A 20985-nucleotide genomic window follows, 5' to 3' on the forward strand; every position below is an offset into this window, starting at 1 on the left:
TTAAGCAGCTTGTGGGTGAAAGTAATTGCTTGGAATAATTTCAGACACTATAATTTAAAGATCTGATTCAAAATATCTACAAAGCACTTTATAGTCACACCTAAATCTTCTGGTCGTCAACTCAAGTCATAAAATAGGATACACACAACATTATGCAACATCGTGATTTTCTGAAGACATAATTTTCCCATTTGAAAGAGACTGTCTTCACTACTGAAAACCATTCAAATACCTTGTGTTGATTTCATTTTCAGCAGCAACAGATATTCCTTCTTATCTCAGCATTGTTAAAATCACCAGCATGCATATTACATTAAAACCCCCCAAAATACTGTGATTTTTTTTCCAGAACAGAGAAAAGTTTCCAGCATTTTTCATTCCATCCTACAAAATGCAAGATTTCCTGTTCTTTGAAAATAAAGGAAACAACACTTTTTTAAAGACCATCCAGAAAAACTTCCTCCTACAAGAAAGTACACAAACAGCTACAAGATTTTTAACTGTGAAGATGGAAAAATAGCCTCAGATCACGATCTTTCTTTTGCAGTCACCAAAAGTCCAGAATAACAGCTGCAATACAGAGTGCCTAAGCAGTGCAATTTTATTCAGGTCTGTGCATTATATATGGATCATACGTAGAACTAGGACTACATCTCTCAGCCATCAGTAACTGATAATCAGATCTTTTAACAGCAAGTTACAGTGGACAAGCCCCACTATTTCTAAAAAGAGATAAATGATCTCCCTCAGTATTCTCAACAAAGATCAAGCAATAGTAGTCAGAAATGAGAGACTCCCTTATCCCTATCAGTTCATAGAATCACAGAATACCCCAAGTTGGAAGGGACCCATAAGGATCATCAGGTCCAACTCCTGGCACTGCACAGGTCTACCCAAAATTGTAGACCATGTGACTAAGTGCACAGTCCAATCGCTTCTTAAATTCAGACTGGCTTGGTGCAGTGACTACTTCCCTGGGGAGCCTGCTCCAGGGTGCGACCACCTTCTCGGTGAAGAACCTCTTCCTGATATCCAGCCTGAACTTTCCCTGCCTCAGCTTAACACCGTTCCCGCAGGTCCTATCACTGGTGATTACGGAGAATAGATCACCTGCCTCTTCACTTCCCCTCGTGAGGAAGTTGTAGACTGCGATATGGTCCCCCTCAGCCTCCTCTTCTCCAGGCTACACAGGCCCAGCGACCTCAGCCGCTCCTCATATGTCTTCCCCTCTAGGCCCTTCACCATCTTCACTGGCCTCCTCTGGACACTCTCCAACAGCTTCAAGTCCTTTTTGGACTGTGGTGCCCGGAACTGCACACAGGACTCGAGGAGAGGCCGCACCAGTGCAGAGTAGAGCAGGACAATCATTTCCCTCGACCCACTAGCAATGCCGTGCTTGATGCACCCCAGGACACGGTTGGCCCTCCTGGCTGCCAGGGCACACTGCTGGCTCATATTCAACTTGCTGTCAACCACAACCCCCAGATCCCTCTCTGCGGGGCTGCTCACCAGCATCTCGTCGCCCAGTCCGTACGTATAGCCAGGGTTGCCCCGTCCCAGGTGCAGGACCCGGCACTTGCTTTTGTTAAACTTCATGCGGTTGGTGATCGCTCAGCTCTCCAGTCTCTTCAGATCTCTCTGCAAGGCCCTTCCACCCTCATCCGAGTCCACAGCTCCTCCAAGTTTGGTGTCATCGGCAAATTTGCTCAAAACACCTTCTAGTCCTACAACCAAATCATTTATAAAAACATTGAAGAGCACTGGCCCTAAAATGGAGCCTTGAGGGACCCCACTAATGACGATAGTGACCCACTAGTGCACCAGACTTTTGCTGGAGACATGGAAGGGACATCTTGTGCTACACTGGCCAAACTCAAGACTACCCTAAAAAATGATAATTATGTTCTTATTTAGGCATGATATTCTTAAAAGCGTTAAACCAAATACTAATGTTTTTTCTCATAATCTTCCCCCACTCCCTTAAACAGCTATAAAGAAATGCCATTTTCATATTACTTTGCTTTATTTCTGAGCCAATAGTTACTATTTTGTTAATAACAAATTCTGTCAAAATACAGCACTCAACTCACCTAAGCAATAAGACTGACTTGAAATATGTCAATCTAAACACATATTTACACAAGCTTAAGTAACATTTACTTGAATACTGTAAATTATCATGTATCTTAAGTAAACATATTTCTATGGCTTAAAACAAATTTCTAATACTGTTGAAAAAAGCAAACCTAAACATGCAGACATTTCTATGTCAATAACATTAAGATTATGAAAATAGCTCGAGATAAGACTTAATGTAAGCTCACTCTGCTCATTTCTGTTTGCTCATTTCATCAAAGCATGAATTGAAAGACAGAATATATCATCTCCATAGTAGGCTTTCTGGATACTGTTAATTTATACAATGCAATAAAACCAGCAACAATCAATAGTCTTTCAGAATCAAAAAAGCTTTTTAGTATATTTATAGTAACATGAAAACTCTGGGAGCTGGCAAAACCTTTAATTGCACAAATAACACATGTATCAGTGCAATTACGCAGAAACCACTATTTCTCAAATTGCTCTGGTCACTCAGTTGTTGCACTGTACTGAATAGAAGCTGAATAAATTACAGACCCCAAAATATTTCTTTATTTGTTTGGTTTTTAATTTAGCAATAAGCAGAGAAGGGGTTAAATGGCAAATATGAAAGACAGCCATTTTTCAGTCAAAAGGAACAGAGGATGTTGTTGAGTATTGTTGCTACGAGTTTGATCAGCTTTCCTGTGCATTTTATTTCCTGGGGAAGAAGGGATTAAGAAATGAAAAAAGCCAATAGGACCACAACTTCTACTGAAAAATGGAGATTGAGATGATTCAAGTCAGCACTGATGGTAAAAAAAAAAAAAAAAAAAAAAAGTTGGTTAAAGCTGATACATGGCAGAAAGTGACAGCACAATTGGTTTTATGCTGAGAAAACTGTTAACAAAACTTGAAGATAACACAACAAAAGCATAAGCTTTGGCCAGTACCTAGTTTGGTATTTCTTAAACTTCTCTTTGGCTTCTGTTCAACTGAGGAGTCTAATAAAATTACTCCTTAAGAAGATCAATCCCATACCAAGCCATCTGAGCAGCAAGGAAACATACTTCAGTGAGGCTGTGCCTCCCAAGGTCCACACAAGGATTTGCCCTTTGCCTGCTGCAGTTCGTTCATTATGAGGCTGAAGAACTGAGAAAGCTAATGGTAACTTTCAGATGTTATAAAAACAGCATTCAGTAGTACACACTGATAGTGACTACAGTATTTCTGCACACCACTGAGCTCTCCGCACATGCTAAAAAGTTTCAGAAAATCTAGAACCACACACACACAAAAAACAAAACAAAACAAAACAAAAAAGATCATCATAGATACTCAGTTTACTAAGTTTTACGCAGCATTGCTTAGGAAATTCTACACTTTTAACTTTAGAATACCCGATCTCATTTGGAAATTATTCTTTTGCATTTCCATTATCATTCTTGTATCACACCTAATATTTCAGAAGTTACTTTACAGTTTGCATGGAATAGTTTGCATGTTTTTAACTAAAGAGGGGGACAAGAACCCAAATAACCATTTTTACATGAGCAAAATATACCTTGCAGATTTCCACTCTCTAGGATACAAGCTTTCTTTACATTTGCATAGAAAATAGATAAGCAGAAATAATTATCTCCTAAAGCAGTAATTCACAGTTCTCAATGGTATTTTTTCAAATTACATGCCACTTTGTGAAAATTGCCTTAACAATTATCTGTTTGATACAAACAAATTAATGTGGCTAATGATTGGTTTTATAAATGCTTTATGTTGGAGAGAACATTGATATTAAAAAGAAGAAAAATGTTAAGAACTTTCAAGGTCATCTCCTTATGGGGACACCATCATAATAATGTTTACCTTGAAATCATTGCTACAACTTTCTTTGCAGTAGAAATGTAACATCATCTTCATTACCAGGTCAAAGTCATTCTCCTCTCAAAGGTCATGTAAAGAATCCAATCTAATGACCAGCATTAAGGAAGGGGAAAAAAGCAGCTTTTTTTCATAATTACATGCAGTAAGTACCAGATCGACATTACAGAACTTTAGAATGAAAGTCCACAGTGAAAATTCAGTTGTGTGAAATGCTCTCCATTTATAGCCATGCCTATTAATGGCATCATCTTTTTATCTAAGTCACATGGTTGTCATCACGGTCCACTGAATAGCTTGTGTTGCCATGCATGTTATTTGCCTACTGTGTGAAGGCTGTTTGCACACTGAGCAAAGGTCCAAATGATCCTCTCTACCGTATATATTAAATAACCACTTTTTGTCAAAATATATAGTTATTTCTAGGTATTGTTAAGTGTACAGTAGGTATTTTCACTGCAAGATACAAATAACACTGACAATGACAGGAAAACACGATCATTATGGGAGGATAATGGATTGAGTTTTCCTTCCAGTATTTGGAATACTATTATCTTGTCTAAAATGAGTCACTCTCATTTCTACCTTGCCCTGTGAAGCATGAAAACAGCATGTCTTTTGTGCCAGTCATGTCCAGAACAGCCTATTTCAGAGCCTAACTTCTTTCAGATTTCTAGTCCCAACCACAACACTCAATTGCAGTACAAATAAGGTAATTGCTTACAAAAGTTACATCTCACAAAAAGAGTTCAGGAAAGGCAGTGCATATCTCTGCAAAATATTTCTTCAAATAAAAATGCAGTAAGTCAAAATAAAGCATTCATTGCATCTTTCCCTTTTCGCCATGTTTTTTTTCATTTCTTGATCTTTTCTATAGAGTAGATAGATTAGTAGGAAAAACGGTACAAATAGTTTTTGTAAGAGATGGCATTAATGGTATTAACTGATACCCATGTTCAGTGAACATGCATCATCGTTGTTTGCATTAAGAATCAATGCTATAAATATGCTATCTGTATCTTACATTTGTCAGAATGTACCCCCTTATTTTATGTAATTTCTAAAAACCATATTCCCTACAGAAAAGTCACAAAACTTTATTTTAGGCCCACAGAAAGTTTTGCAATTCATAAACTTAAATAATTTATTTTATATTTTTTACACATACCATCAAGACCGTTATGATGGCTGTAGTTTCTCTTTCCCAAAATACTTAGTGAAGAGTGATTGGAGGGTGCAAGCAGTCGTTTTGCACTTGGACTTTGAAGGCTTGATGTTGATCTGATTACATTGGGTTTCACTGCAGGATGAATTTCTGTTTAAGACAAAAGAGAGGGAAATACTTGATTAAAAAAAAAAAAAAAAATAAAAAACTTTCAGTCCATTAAGCTTACAAAATTTGCACTTAAATTTCTAGTGAAATTGAAGTTTCTTCAGCATGAATGTGTTTATAGGAATCCGAGTAACTATTTGAACAGAAGTTTTCATACCTATTGTCCTTCCAAATATGAAAAAAAAGCTACTTAGTTTTAGATTGCCAGAGTGTAGATGTGTAAGGTTTTCAAAGGGGAAGAAATAATACAGATCAAACTGAAAATGTTCGGTGTTTACATTTTCCTTTCCTTTTGAGTTTTGTATTGGAGCTACACAACTACAGATTTTTAATCGAGCAAATAAAAGCATTTCACAATAGTGAAACCACCTGAAAACCTCAATTTGTACAATATTTTCTGTCATAAGAATAAGCTTTAAGGGATCCTCCCACATATAAGTTGCTATATGCAAGAGTCAGGGAATGAGCTACAGCAGAAGACTGGAGCTGAAACTACCCCCAAAACTGCAGCAAAAACAACCAGTATGTCAAGATTGCACTGGTACTGCCAGACTCTAATACGGAACCATTATTAGGGTTTCAAATGTCCCAGAGGATCTAAAAGAGTTGACACATTATTTTATGGATGGAGGAAAGGTAAGAGGCACTGAAACTCATCTACCCAGTGTGTCTCAGAGCAGGTAGCTGCTGCATTTGCCAGAAGCTGATACAGCTGTATGAAAATTTCCCAGTAATCTGCCAGATAAAATTGTCAAAAGACGCAGAGCAGCAGCAGTAGACAGACAGCACCATCCAGCTGTGCGAGGCCTGCAGCCTGGCTGAGGCCTGCTGAGCGAGTCCCCTGCTGATGCAGAGTGAGGCCCTGCGGGCGGAGGGGCTGGCCTGCAAACCAGGTGCTAGCTGTCTGTGGAGAGTAAGAAAAATAAAATAAAATACTTTAGTAGCCCAGGTTTGCACTCTCCAGAGTGATTCTTTCTGCTTTTTTATGTATGAAATACAGTGCAGGAGATGGGAATACACACCATATAAAAGGAAGTGTCGAAGGGGAAGGCCCCCCACCCTCTGCTGCTCAGTTATCACCCAGGAGAAACAGGTAGGATTGTACAGGAGTCAAAGTCCACTCCGATAGCTGATTTTTCTTCTTCCACAAGTGTTGGGAGAGCCCATTATCAGAGCACACACCTGCCTGGCACCACACACCCATTCTCCCTGCAGGTCTTCACAACCGGCCTGCAGGAACTAAAACCACCCACCCACAACAGGAGCTTGCTGATGCACAGCGACAACACTCAGGCAACCGCAATAACCTTTAAAAGGCAGAAAAAGGAAGGTGGGAGAGCCAAACACTTTAATCCATACCCAGATAGGTAGAAAGGAGTGATGACGGCCACAGTGAGTTTGCCAGAACATGTAGTGGGAACAGAATGCCAGAAAGGCACAGCGCCAGCAATCTTCAAATTGGGAAAGACTATGCTTAACTAGTTAACAAGTGGTTTGGTCACAGCATGCAATCCTACTCTTAAATCATGAACACTCTTATCCAAGATGCTTCAAGAGATTCTGATTAAAAAGAGTCAAGCAGGATAACACATTGGTAGTTGCTAGAATAACATAAAACTAACACACTGGTAATTGCCTCAAGGCAGTCCTATAAGGCTGTTTTTACGGCATCATCACCCATTTTCCGCAGTGTAGATGAGTTTATTTTGCTTTTTTTACTAAAATGGGAACAGAAGTGTGCTTCATATTATGAACCCTCTTTCACTTTGAAGTTTCACCTTAGAGAGTAGAAAGATTTGTGCTGTTTATTGAAGATTATATGGGATTTGGATTCTAAAATGCTCATTTGGCAACATCTTTCAAATTTCAGAAGGAAATTATTAACATTTGGGGCTACTACCACTAAAATATTATCTTATTTGCCAAAGACCTCTAGTAGCAGCCACGATAATTCCAGCAGCTGGATTGCAAACTACTTCTGTCTACAGCATATAGGAGATTAAATTCTGTATTTCCAGGCTACGTTAAGGGGTGAGGAAGGAAGCATTTCCTTCCTTTAACTTTTCTTCAGTCTGCAGGTCACTAATCCTCAGTTTACTACAACAGCAATCCCTTCTCTTTTTGCAGCAGAGGAAGGTAGCAGAACCAAGATCTCCCTTTAAATTCTAGAAAGAAACTTAATTAAACTGCTATGACCACTTCTCAACAACCTCTTACTTTAGGGTCTTTATACCATACATTCTCAACCTCTATCTATAGACTTAATTCAAACATTTGCACATTTTGTAGAACAGCACTCTAGCTACTTCATCATACCTGAAGTAGTGAGGCATTTCAGGGTCTTTGACTGAATTATATTATCTTGAATTACTGCAACAGTAATTACGAATCCTTTAGTCCTACTGCTACTACCCTTGCTCTATTGCCTAGTACTTTTTTGTTTGTTTGTTTTTGTTTTTGTTTTTTTTCCAACTGAAAATCTCCTAGCCACTTGCAGCTTCTCCTTACTAAATATATCATCCAAAAAATCCAAATTATACCTTTAGGCACACAACAAATCTGAAATCAGTTGGCCAGATTCAGATTCTATGATCACTTCTGAAATAAAAATAAAAATAAAATGGAAGAAACAATACCTGAACAACATATTAGGCATTTTTATTATGAGACCAGTTTGCAGCCTCAAGTTAATAGCAATACAAACTGTAAAAACATCTCCCATTTCCACTAATGCCACTAATGTAAATATATATATATCCAAAGCAAACAAAGAAAAGTTGGGACGCTTAAATAAGCAGCTTGAATTCCAGAGGTGTTTAAGCAGTTGGATCTCTCTCATCTCTCCTCCTCAGTATGCATCCCAGCTGGAAATGCTAGCCTGGTTTCCTCATAACCAAGAGGCCATATAGGGCATTTAATTAGCCGGAGGCTCACATTAGGGGGTTTGTTTAGTAAGCACAGTGAAGACTGAAGAGATTACAGGGATTAGTCCTACCTCTCCCGAGGACAGGGCTTACTTTTAATGCTTAACCTATCTCACCTGTGGAACCAGCAGCCAAGAAGCAGAATAGAGATAAAGGGAAGCGATGACCCACAATGTGCAGGGCATTGACATATCCTTTCTGCCTTACCAGTAGGGCTTAATAAGAGTTTAATCAATGAGATGCTGTTAACTGTATTCCAGTATGTTTGTGGGCTGTGTATTACTACATGATATTTCATATTATGATGATTATTATGATATGACCTGTTGTATATTAGCATTAATCTTCTTCACGAAACCTTCACCTAAGTACACATAATGACATCTGACATTGTTAATCCATTTATTCCCACTAAATCTACAGACCCATGCTTTCAGAGGTACCAAGATGATCCCTCTCAGACTAGAAAACATGGCACTAAAAACATACAGCATCTTCTAGTACATTCATGGTGTCCTTTCTTCATTTGGCTACCCAAAAGGGGTCAACTAGATGAACCATTATTCCCTGCCACAGCCACAACTCTTCCTAGTCAATCAAAGCAAACCTTCTCTCATTCCTTTCCATGGCAGCATACCTAACATGGCCAGGATGCACGTAGGAAGTTAGCATGGCTTTTTTCTTTCACTGCAGGGTAGGAGAATCCAAATTCAGTGACTGGGGCTGTTAATTCTTCATTATCCATTTTTCTGAAATTTGGATTTTGTTAAACTTCATGTTCTGGAATAACTGTCAAAACTACATTAATAGCTGATTTTTATTTCAGTAAGTTAAGCGACTGTTGTTTACTTTGTTCTAGTACAAACAAACTCCAGTTGATTAAAACTTTGAGGAAAACCATCCAGTTCTATCCTTATCTTTACTACTGTAGAATGGTGATAATATATTGCAGACTTATAGATTCTGATCAATAGATTGACTTCTATATTTATTTCAGGATTAATAAAAATCCTCTGGGGTATTTCATCTCTTAGTTGTAAATATGTAACAATCAGTAGTGGTTCCTTACAAAGAGAACTATTTCCATTTTTTAAAAACAAATTACAATTACTAGAATTTCTCCTCTCCCCATTATGTTATGTGAGCACCTTGTCCTCTTGGCTATAATCTCAGTACAGATTTCTTTACTTTTTTCTCTACTTTTTATTTTTTTATTTTTATTATGTCATCCAATTAAGAGTGTCATCAAATTAAGTGTCGGTGTAGCTACAGTCTGCTCCTTCAGTACATGGGAGTCTTATATATGGATTCAAGAGGTATGGATGCAAAGCAGCATCGAGCATACTGAGTATCTCCCCTTTTAATGTTTTAGTTGTTGTTGTTGTTTTAATTTAAAATACTATTTTTCACACTGTGAATTACATCAGGTTTCACTCTGCCATTTTAAACCAGTATCAGAAAGCCTTTTGCCCAGATCCTCCAAGTTCAGTCATGCAGTTTTGCAGCTGAATAGAGTAGCAGAACAGAATATTTATTCACTTTACAGTTTTCTTATTAAATCTCTCATTTTACACATCAAAAATTTCTATCAGTAAACACTGAATGATCATTTGATTCATTTTTCTCTGGAAGCAGATACCCACCTAAATACCCAATGATACATGACAGTGGTTTTCTGGTGCTTTTGATCTTCAGAGGATTTCCAGCAATTTCACAATGTCGATCTGCATCTGAGAATTTCAAAGAATAAAACTCAGTTTAAACATTTTACCATTACAAATATAATTAGGACATGCCAGCCAGTTTCCAGTTTTTAACACAAATTTCTTGGCTTTTTTTTTTTTTTCTTTTATTCTTCTTATTTCATTAATGCTAATAATGATAGATATTTAAAGGCAGGCTATGTATTCATTTATGCAAGTGATGTTATTATTTTTTTTTCTTTCAATTATTTTTAAAGTTAATATAAGTTCTAACACAGATGCCATTTTTTGCCTACAAAGTCATTTTGGAAAAAGTCAACTAGGTAAATGAAACACAAATGAAAACATGCGTACGAAGAGAAAAGCAGCTCTGGCTATTAGCAGGAATTTACACTGAACTCTTCCCTTTATTGTTCTCTACAAGCCTGTCTGGCTCTAAATGGGGTAATAAAGAACTGCAAGGGCTTTAAATCTGAAGCCTGAGTTCTGTCATGTATTACTCCCATGGTATGGTGATTCACATCGTTCCACTCTATTGTGGCAAGATAAATCTTAAACACAAACAAAAACGTTACTATGAACTTTTGAACAAATTCGCCCATTTGTAACCAAGTATGACAGAGCTCAAAGGTCCCAAAGTTAGCAGCTTCTTGCAAAGCAAACAGAAAGTAAGCAGTAACTACCTCAATTTGATGTTAAAACTATGAACTCACACCTTTAAGAACCAAGAATACACAGACAGACTTTCTAAAAGCCCGTGACAAAGAAGTGTTATTAAGAAAAGGTTCACACTGGAGGAGCAGATTCAATCAACCTAAGGCAAAAATCCACAGGACACCAGGTTAAGCAGTTTCCAGATTGCTGGAACTAAACTATATTTTTTAAGCTCATTGCAGTGAATGGGTCATCTGTTTTCTGAAATCACATAATCCCAACACACAATATTCCTAGAACACAGATATGCTGTTTCATACGAAACTGCATCTGTATTTTGATTTTGTAGAGTTAGAATTCTCTTACATGGAATTATTTCTCATATATACAGACAACCACCTGCACATTTCCTTGCGTGTGTGTCATGTGCACACACGGATTTACATTTTCTAACAAGCTTTACAGAAACTAGGTATTACAAATTATAGTAATTATAATTTCACTTTGTATCCACGTAGTGTTTTACCAAAATATTCCTGTGTTTCAATCCAGCACAAGGGAATGAGTACATAGACACATGAATGGACGATATAGAACAATTTATGTTTGAGAAAAACACAAAATTTACGATCTCTATAGATTCTATCCAGCCCTGTGCTAAAAATAAAAAAAATGCACAGGTCATGTAACCACAGCAATGACTGAAATAAGTACTTCAGTATGTTGTTCACAGGTGTTTTACACCCAGCAGACCATTTATTTCAGTATATGAAGGAATCTAACATGAAATTCCAAGTATTATTTTTTTTTCCTTTATATAACAAAATACGCTGTGCTCAGTGAAGAAAATCCATTGAATCTAGTGCCTGGAGTATTTTTAATACTCCACAACTCTTGAAATATTTTAAGTGACGGAGTAGAAATACAGGTCTCCACTGTCTCCCTTAGTAAAATAAGCACAGGCTATACACTGAATATTTTATAGTTACTCTGGGAATAAGAAAGCATTGGTTATGAAGTAATCAGTAAGAAATTTTTCCATCTAAATGTCTTCACTGTAAAAAAAAAAAAAAAAAAAAAAAAAAAAGACATTGAATCACAGTGAGATATTAATATGCTGACTGAAAATACAGACTGAAAAAAAAAGGCACAATTTCCATGCTTGAGGCAAAACATGTTCACCAAAGGTCCCTGGTCGGTATTCCAAAGTACTGCTATCTGTCAAACGTGTTTAACAATGGCAGACATTAATGCACAATATAGATTCCCATGAAAAATATAATAAATTTTATGATCTTTATACACTACTTGTACAATCTTTGTGATTTCTGTATCACCCTCATGTGTAAAACCATAGAAAACATTTACATAGAAAGTTGTGAAAAACAACAACAATCCTAAAATCAAATGGAGGTTTCTATGTGAACACTAAAAAATTTATTATCAGTGAAGTAAGGAAAGCTATGAGAAATTAAAAGGCATTTAAAAAAGAAAAAAAGGAAAAAAAAAAGTTTAAAATCTGAGTATTATATCTGATGGTGGTTTTTTTCAGACATCAAAGGCAAGAAGCATGCTAGTGTCTGTAACAATATGAGATGATCGAGGTGTGATGAAAATATGCCAGACAGATAAAGGCATTGCAGAAAAAGTGAATTAATTCTATGTAACAATGTTCACTGCTGGGAAATTTCAACAAGCTCACTTTCAAAACCCTTATATTAGAAAAGTGTGGGAACTATTTCACATTGAAGTGTCCATAGGAAATATTTCAAGACAAACTGATTAATGAATCAAAACAAGTTTTCAGGACCAGGTGGAATTCATCCAAATAGAAACTGCTGAGCACGTACACTGCTGGTGTTTAGCTATTGCTTAAACTCCTCTCCATTCAAGAGAACAAAAACAGGGCAAACGTGATAACATTCTTCAGTAAGTAGTTTTGTAGACTGGCAAAAGGGCTGAACTATTAATAGAGGCATACAGCTCAAATACGGAAACACAAAGAGAGCCAACAGTGACCTTGTAAAAGGAAAACACATTTAATGTGTTCACATTATTCAGCTGTGTGCCCTTGCAGCAAGGACGACTGCATACTGGGCATTATTAGCATGGGTGCAGCCAGCAGGGCAAGGGAGCTGATCATTCCCGTCTACTTGGCTGTTGTGAAATCATATCCAGATGTTCTGTCGAGTTCTGGGATCTCCACTGCAAAGAGGTACCAGGACACTGGAGCAAACCCAGCCACTGGAGTCACCACAGTGGTGGGGAGATTGAGTAGAGGGCGCACAGAGAGGCTGAGGGAACTGGCTCAGTCAGCCTTGAGATGGGAGGGTGAAGAGGAGACCCAAGTGCCACCTGCCTGGTAGTTACCAAGCTGCAGAGCATAGAGAAGACAGAGCCAGACCCTTCTCAGAGGTACATGGCAACAGGACAGCAGGCAGACACAAGCAGGGACATGGATAGCTCTTGCTAGATGTAAGGAAACAGCTGAGTACCGTGAGGTTGGTCAAACACGGAGCAGGTACCCAGAGAGGCTGTGGAGTCTCCGTGGTTGGAGATATACAAAGCTGAGCTTGACAAAAGGCCCTGAGCACCTAAGATTTGTGCAGGTGGTGCAATTAGAGACATCCCAAGTTCTCTTCCTACCAACAGGTCTTGTAAACCAGTGACTTCAAGTGTCAGGGGCCTGCCAGGATCCTCTGAAGGAATAGTGACACGTACACATGCAGCTGGCATCACCCAGCCTGGAATTTCAAACAGCTTTTGACAAAATCTGTCACAAAAGACTGTTGCTGTTCAGCTGCTATGGCGTAAAAGAGACTGTTTTGTCAGGGATTAGACCCTGATTAAAAGCAATTTTCTAAGCAATTCCAAAAGGATCTGCGCTGTTCAACATTTAAATAATTAGGAAAAGATGTGATGAGGGAATTAAGTTTCCTGAGCATAATCATAACTAAGACTGATTGCAAGGGATACCAGCAGGATCAAGCAATAAATGTAAAGTAATTCTTAAGGGGTAAATTGACTAATACACAGCTGTAGCGATGGGTTCTGAACTATCACCACACAGAAGAAAATTCTTGGTGTCAGTGTCAACAGCTTTCTACAAATAGCTAGGTAATACTCAAAAGCAGTCACCTAAATATAATTAAAATCAGAATATTAAAAATTACTATGAGAGGAAGAGCAAGCAAAACAGAAAACATCATGAGACGCACTCAAAAATTAAGGGAAATCCCTATCTTGAAGTGCATGTAATTCAGGACACCACCACCCTCAAAAGAATATGGTACAATTAGTAAAATTACAGGAACATTTAGAATCACACTATGAAATGGATTCTCTGAAGTTCCAAACAGACTAAGTTCTCAAGCTACAAAAGGGGTAACTGTGAAATCAGGTATGCTATGAAGATGGTGATAGTGAATGAGGCTTGTTCTTTTAGATTTGAAAGGGCTTTTAATTTTTTATTCACTAGGTTTGTAGACCTCTTCACAGTTTACAGATACTCACTTGTGAGTTATTTCTCTTTGACATTCCAACATGCTGCTGTCCAAACACAGATTAACTAATTAATTATGGAATATGGAATTATGGAATATATTCTCTGATTTCTATTCTTCTTGGAAACTTTGGAAAAAAGCTAGTGCATTATTGTAATTATTTTACTGGCTAAAACTATCTGGCACAAATTATATTCAAAGATTATAGTAAATATTTTAATCCTAGGTACAGCCAAAAGATAATTCCACAGCTATCAAAATCAAGAAAATAAGAAATTATTTAACCTAAGACCTGTAAATCTTACTTACTTTAGATGGATGGACAGTGTTTTGTCAGTAAGCAGAGACTGCTTGCTTACAAAGACAAATCAATAATAAGATCTTTGCATATTCTCATTTTTTTGTTTGTCATTATCAAATAATATTATAAGAAACAGTACCATGTACCAAGTGTCTAATTAAATCCACAAATTTGAAGGTGTGATTTTTGATCATATACCACTTCCAGATAACTCTAGATGCATTACCATCCATTGAAAAGATTTTGTCAATCACATCTGTATAGACAGCATAGACAAATTTAAATTACAATAATTAATACAGATAGTTGTATTGATAAAACTATACATGATGAGGAAAAAAACACCTTAAAATCTTTATTTGCTGAGGTGGTAATGTTCACAGATGCATGGTTCATTGCCTAGCATATATCAACAACTTTGTAAACTGGAGACGGATCTTGTCAGTCACCACCAGGAGAAGAATGCCCACTTCAGTTTCCTCTAATTAAAGTGCTTCCACAAACAGGATTACTTTCCTTAACTTTCTTAAAAAAAAATAAAAATAAAATAGCTAAAAAGAAGGATCTTTTGCCTGATTCAGAGCAAGGGAATTTCGTTGTACTGAAATAGTTCACCAATTCTAATTATTCCTTAAAATCCATCAGACAAGTTGATGGTCACAAACTAATGCAAGTCTATTATCTCTGGGCAGAACAAAGTTTGAGATTCCTGTGATGGGTGACTGTACTCCTAGCAGGAGATGCCATGCTCTCTCAACCTTCTGGTGGCCATCCGTAGCTTAAACTGAGACGTGAATGCATCTTCTCCATTACCTCCTGCTGGCATCTGAGCTGGGGTCATGTTACATTGTTCACTAATGAGAAAAACTTAACTCTCTGTGCTAACTGAAGGAACGAAGAACACAGAATAGAGCCTTGTTCTCTGCTACCGGACGTAATGGGCTGAGGGTGATGATGTGGGAGGAATTACAGGAATCAAATAAATGCTCTGAAATCAGTTTGTTTTGTTTTTTTTCCTAAAAGATGGTTGGGCCCAAGATTAGCATTCCCAAAAGCTTCCATGTCCCTCCAAGACTAAAGAAGTATTTGCCGGTAAGTTCAGGCAGAATGCAAAGATCACTTTATTTTATGAGCAAGCTCTGACTAGCTTGTTTAGACTTGCTTTCTCAGAACTGGGAATTAGTTTCATCAAGAACCTGGCACTTCAACAACTTGCCTAAAGACTAAGAAGGCATAAAATGTGGTATAGTGCTTGGGTTAGAGTGCCCTACCATCCTTCTTTATTTAGATTTTAGCATTCCCAAGTGTGTAATGTTGATATGGTGCCTACTACAACATAGTTGTGAAATGCAGTTACATTTCCCAGCACTAGCTCTGCACACACACAGAATCAGGTCATTCTTACAAAGCACCTATAAAATTAGATTTGAGTTTCAGCACATAATCATGGAAAACAAATTTAAAATCCTTTATCAGTTCTTGGACATCTTAACCATCTCATGACAGATCATATCATGGGTAACCCGCTATTTTAGCCAGGTTATCATATAAGCATGATTCTAACCATTCAACACCAACACAAAAATTCATTCAGTATTCAGTCAGTGGTTTTCAACAAGTGAAGTTATTACTGCTACGTATCTCATTTTAAAATGATACACATCAAGCTATCACTTAAAAAGAATTCAAGGCATTCAGAAAAAGAGTATTTAGTTATAACAAAAATCTACATAGTGCACTGAAAGCACATCACCAAATGCAAGTAGACAAACAAAACTAGAAAGATTAATTTTTTATTGATGTACTTAATGGGTTTTACTAGAATAAGAATATGACAAAACACAAACTGTATGCAGGCAAGGCTACTGTGTGATTCTATAGAGATTTCCAGAAACCGAATATATGTGTGAGTATCTGTGTGCGCATGTACACACAGAGAAACATGAACAAAATTAATTGAGGTATGATCTGGTTACCACTATTATAAAATAATTTTAATGTTGTGCTTAGAAAGCATCAACAACTATGACTTTTTAACTTATGTTAGGTCTAAGAGGAAGCAACAGTATTCAAAAAGACAACACGGCAAGGTCCAAATTTTACTTTACGTGAAATGAATAATGAAAGAAACTACAGGAAAAAAAATCTATTTGCTCTTGATGTTAATCTGATGTGGCACTTTTTCACTGAATGGAACAGATGAAGTCATGACATTCGTAGTCTGATGCAAGAGTGACTCTTCACTGTTGAAAACCTCAGATTTTCACTCCTTTGCTTTAAAAGTTCAGAAGTGTAACATTTTCTACTTTGATGATTAACAGTTGGATAAAGCCTTTTGTTTTCTATTTTTTTCTTCTTCCTTAAACAACAGGTTCATCTTTCTACTCACGTAGAAAGATGCACTGCAGTGAAAGTACTCATTGCAGTAAGAAGAAATAGGGATATGGATAAAAGATTCAAGGTTCAGGTGAACCTAAGTCAAACTATTTTCATTCATGATTTAGTGGAATTCAATGCCAACTATATAAATGAAGAGGTACAACATTTTCCTTTCAGAAAATAACTGTTATTTTGTACTAAGGGTTAAAAATGTAAGTCTAGTCCAGCCTTGGAAACTATTCTTCTAGGAATGTTTTTTCTTCTAGGATTTTTTCTTTACTTCGAGGACATACAATTTCCTTAAATATGAAAGTTACTCTTCACTTGTACAGCTTTGAAAGAAAAAAGAAAATGGGCGATAGGACAATTAAATAATTAATGGCAATGAACAGAAGTATCATCAAGGTCTGGATGTCTGCAGAAGTAGGTAAAGGGTTTGCATGTGAGAAACAGCTGGTATTAAAAGCGAAAAATGCTCAAAAGTAGACTTAAAGCCTCTAAAGAGAAAATTTCTTTTAATTAACGCTGACATCATTGTCATCCCAGTTAAATATTCTGGGAAAACATTTAACACTAATGCAGTAAACATGGTTATAAAACCAACATCTTAGATTCTAAATAGGTGGCTTCAATTCTACTAAAATTGACAGTGTGCCAGCATGGCTTGTTCTGGAATACTAAGTGCCTGCTCCGAGAACTGTATTAATGAAGACTGAAAGATAACCAATCAGGTTGGTCGGTAAAATGCTGTGCTCAGCGCAGGTACAAAACCTGCTCAAATATTCAGTGACTTTGTTAGAATTTGGAACAGAGTTGAAACACCTGAACATAACGAGACTTACTGTTGCTATCTACAACTGATAACCCTTTGTCATACTATTGATGAATTAATCATTTATTTATATTTTGGCTGTAAGAAGAACAAGCATAACGGCATTTCATTTAAAACTAAAATTTAAACTTGGAATGGACAGAAAATGCAATTATGGTGAAATAAGAATCATGGCTATTATCACCTATCTGATCATGTCATAAATCACTGCATTACCATATTTAAGTTCTTATGCATCCTCAGTAATGCTACTAATTCCTCAACTAACCCCATATTGTTCTACATTTCCTGTTTAGCAAAAGAATAAACAAACAATATAAATGCAAACTTCTTTCACTCTGCAAAGTAGGAAGCATGACTTCTGTCACAACATTGATCCTCCATGGGCTTTTTAATGACAGTTGTTTTTTTTTTTTGTAAGTGAATGACATAATGACTATCCCTCTGTTAATTCACTTGATATATCCCCCGCCCTCACAACCGTCCCCCTGATTCTGCCAGCACTTCCTAAAATGTTGTTTTTAAAAAAGCCTGAAAACCATTCAAGGCAGCTAGACTTAGGTTGGTGATATGCTGGACAAATGAAAAAATGAAAAGCAAAAGCATATAGACAAGAAATGTTTATTGAAAAAGAAAATAAAATTAAAAGACAAAAATGGGTGGGAAGCACAGCACACAGAACTAAGAATTAAAAAAACATCTTACATTCTGCCTTAATGGCAGCACAGTTAATAGGGACAAAGGGACGTCTTGCTGCCTGCCGCAGCCGGAGAGTATTTTTGCAGACCTGACGGGCAAGTTTTGTCCAACACGTTGTGTGAAGAAAGAAGGCTTGGCGTGTTTTCACTGCTGACTTTGGACTTCCAGTGTTACGAACTGGAGTTCCCTGTGTGGCCTGCCGGGACATATGAGTTCTAACATGTGATTCCTACAAAAACAAAACAACAAAAAAAATCATAGCATGAATCTGAATTACACAATCTGAATCATCCCTACTATTGACAGATGATATCCAAAATAATTATAGTTAACAAAAAAAATCTGGCATTATTAGATCCTAACATTTCAAGTTGAAAGAACATGCAGATTTTTCCACAGAGCAAATGAAGAAAATAAACAAAAGATATTTCTGTTCATACTTAAGTATAGAAAAAAAAAGTTTAGATAAATTCACAAAGTTAATCAAATAATACATACAAGTGATATACAAGAAAAATAATGCTTTTTTAAGAAATGATGTAACACAGACCAGAGAGCTCTGCTGTGAATGGACTTATTTAACTCCATTCTAGATAAGATACTGTATAGGCATATTAACATTTGATAGGTAACACGCCACTTAATTGACAAGATGAAATTTGTCCACCAAAAATGCATGGAGTAGGTGTTTGTCTAAGAGTCGGTCACAAGTCAACATGACAGGACCTGCACATTGTTCAGCTGTACTTAAAACAGGAAAAGGATTAATAAGTTCAGTTTTATATACATAAAATGCATGCCATTAAATATTTGAATCACAACAGTATTGAGAAGGCACCACACTTCATTTTAGGAAGGTTTTAGGACGATGATCCTACCTCTGTAGGTTGACTGGAAGACAGTTTATCTTCATCTGTCTGTGTGGGCATTTTCAGGCCACCATACTTCTTCCAATAAATCCAGCAAGATGCACACAATCTACACTGCATATTTGGAGGACCCCAAGAATACCATTGGTGAGACTGTGGAGCTAAGGATGAAAAAACCAGCACAGCTAAATTGGTGCATGATACATTCAGTATTGTATATTCAAATGCTGTAATAAATGGCATTCCTTAAGAGCAGTATCTAGATAAATACTTAATCCATTTGACATAGAGAACAGGAGAACATTATTTTTAAAGCACTTCAAAAGTTCCAAATGAAACTTCACTGGAATACTTCACTGCTTACTTTCAAACCACGGACTGTGTGTCACCAGGAAAAGATTTTCTTCCAAGGGACTTCAAAAAAAAAAGAAACAAAAAGAAACAAAAAGAAACAAAACAAACACCTCGCTTCTTCCCCACACCGAATTTCTAAACTTAACCTGGAAGACAGGATTGTTAGAGTGCTTGCTACTTATTAGAACTGCTTAAGATCTGTGTTTTTTTTCCACCCAAGTTATGCAAAGCGAGTACTTAAAAGTCAAGATCCTTTATAAGAAAAGGGCAAGCACATCTCCTACTGACTTTTGATGCATGCCTACCTTTACCTTGTGCAAGCAGAGTCTCAGCTGGAAACATTAATTTAGTCTTTCACCAGAAAATTATTCTTTAAAAAAATATAGTTTGAAAAACAATAGATAAATGGAACTTCCTACACAAAAAAATATCATTTTAGTTTAATTGCTGTTTAAGACACGGGGAGCCATCTCAATGATAAGTAAAGAACATTTATATGGTATGACTTCTCATTTGTTCCAGCTCTGGATTTTGTTGTATCTTCTCTCACGTAATCTATGTCAGAAGTTGCTATTTCAAGATGACCAACCAGGACCATCGTAAATGCACAAAATACTAGGGGAAAAAAAAACAAATTCAACCTCACCCTACCCAACAACAGCTAAGCCAAAACAACAATGAAAAAAAATTAAAGGACAAATAAAAATAAATTTGGGTTTAGCATCCAAAAGGTAATGGAATAACAAACATATAACTTCCATAATATTATACTACTTTATCATTCCATACTTCCTAAATATACCGGTCTTTTATTAAGTTAGAACTGCATTCAATAATTTAAAGGTATTTCTGGCACACAATTCATCGAAAATTATCCCCTCTTTATAGTCTGCAAACAGAAGTACATACATTGGTTTTTAAGAGTATATTATGATTAGCCCCAAGTCCCAAATTATTCAAAAAGTAGACAAAAAATTTACTTACTATAGCAACTTTCACAAGCCCGACCTATTAGTGAGGCCTGTGTCTGGTAAGAGGCTCCCATTGCTCCATTGACTGCAGCAGGTTTCCCATTATTGCTGGATATTTGATTGGGATTTGGTTTATTGCTTTAAAAAAAAAAAAAAAGTCATCTTTCGGAAATGATTTTACTAACCAGCTAATCAACATGAAAATAATTTAATTCTGGAATTCTGATGTATGGTGACAACATCTATAAAAATTACTCTAACCACAAGATTTTATGCTTCTCCAACATTTTCAACACAGACTTGTTACATAAAGAGCTGCTTCAATATTCAAATTTACAATATTTGTAAAATGGTAGTGCATGGTCAAAACTGCTTGGCAAGCTACTAAAGACTAAGTGAGTCTTAGGGTCAAGCACTGAAAGAAGCCTGACACAGCACAGAATTTAAGAATGGAGTTCCAGATCCCCTTTGCAAGGATTTATGTGGTAAGGCTGGGCTTTGGG

The 20985-nt window shown here is 36.8% G+C and overlaps 1 protein-coding gene across 8 annotated transcripts in view; it reads right to left on the reverse strand.

The window, feature by feature from the left end:
- The window catches only part of MTA3 (metastasis associated 1 family member 3), a 159968-nt gene that overhangs the window by 37080 nt on the left and 101903 nt on the right, over positions 1–20985 (reverse strand). For all 8 annotated transcript variants that reach the window (XM_035323293.1, XM_035323295.1, XM_035323294.1 and 5 more), the window contains 5 exons: positions 20496–20620; positions 19167–19318; positions 18295–18517; positions 9861–9947; positions 5129–5275 (listed from right to left, as the gene is read on the reverse strand). In XM_035323293.1, coding sequence (XP_035179184.1) covers positions 5129–5275; positions 9861–9947; positions 18295–18517; positions 19167–19318; positions 20496–20620 — 734 coding nt within the window. The remainder of the gene's footprint in view (positions 1–5128; positions 5276–9860; positions 9948–18294; positions 18518–19166; positions 19319–20495; positions 20621–20985) is intronic.

Source organism: Oxyura jamaicensis, chromosome 3, assembly GCF_011077185.1.
Source record: "Oxyura jamaicensis isolate SHBP4307 breed ruddy duck chromosome 3, BPBGC_Ojam_1.0, whole genome shotgun sequence".
Classification (NCBI taxonomy): domain Eukaryota; kingdom Metazoa; phylum Chordata; class Aves; order Anseriformes; family Anatidae; genus Oxyura; species Oxyura jamaicensis.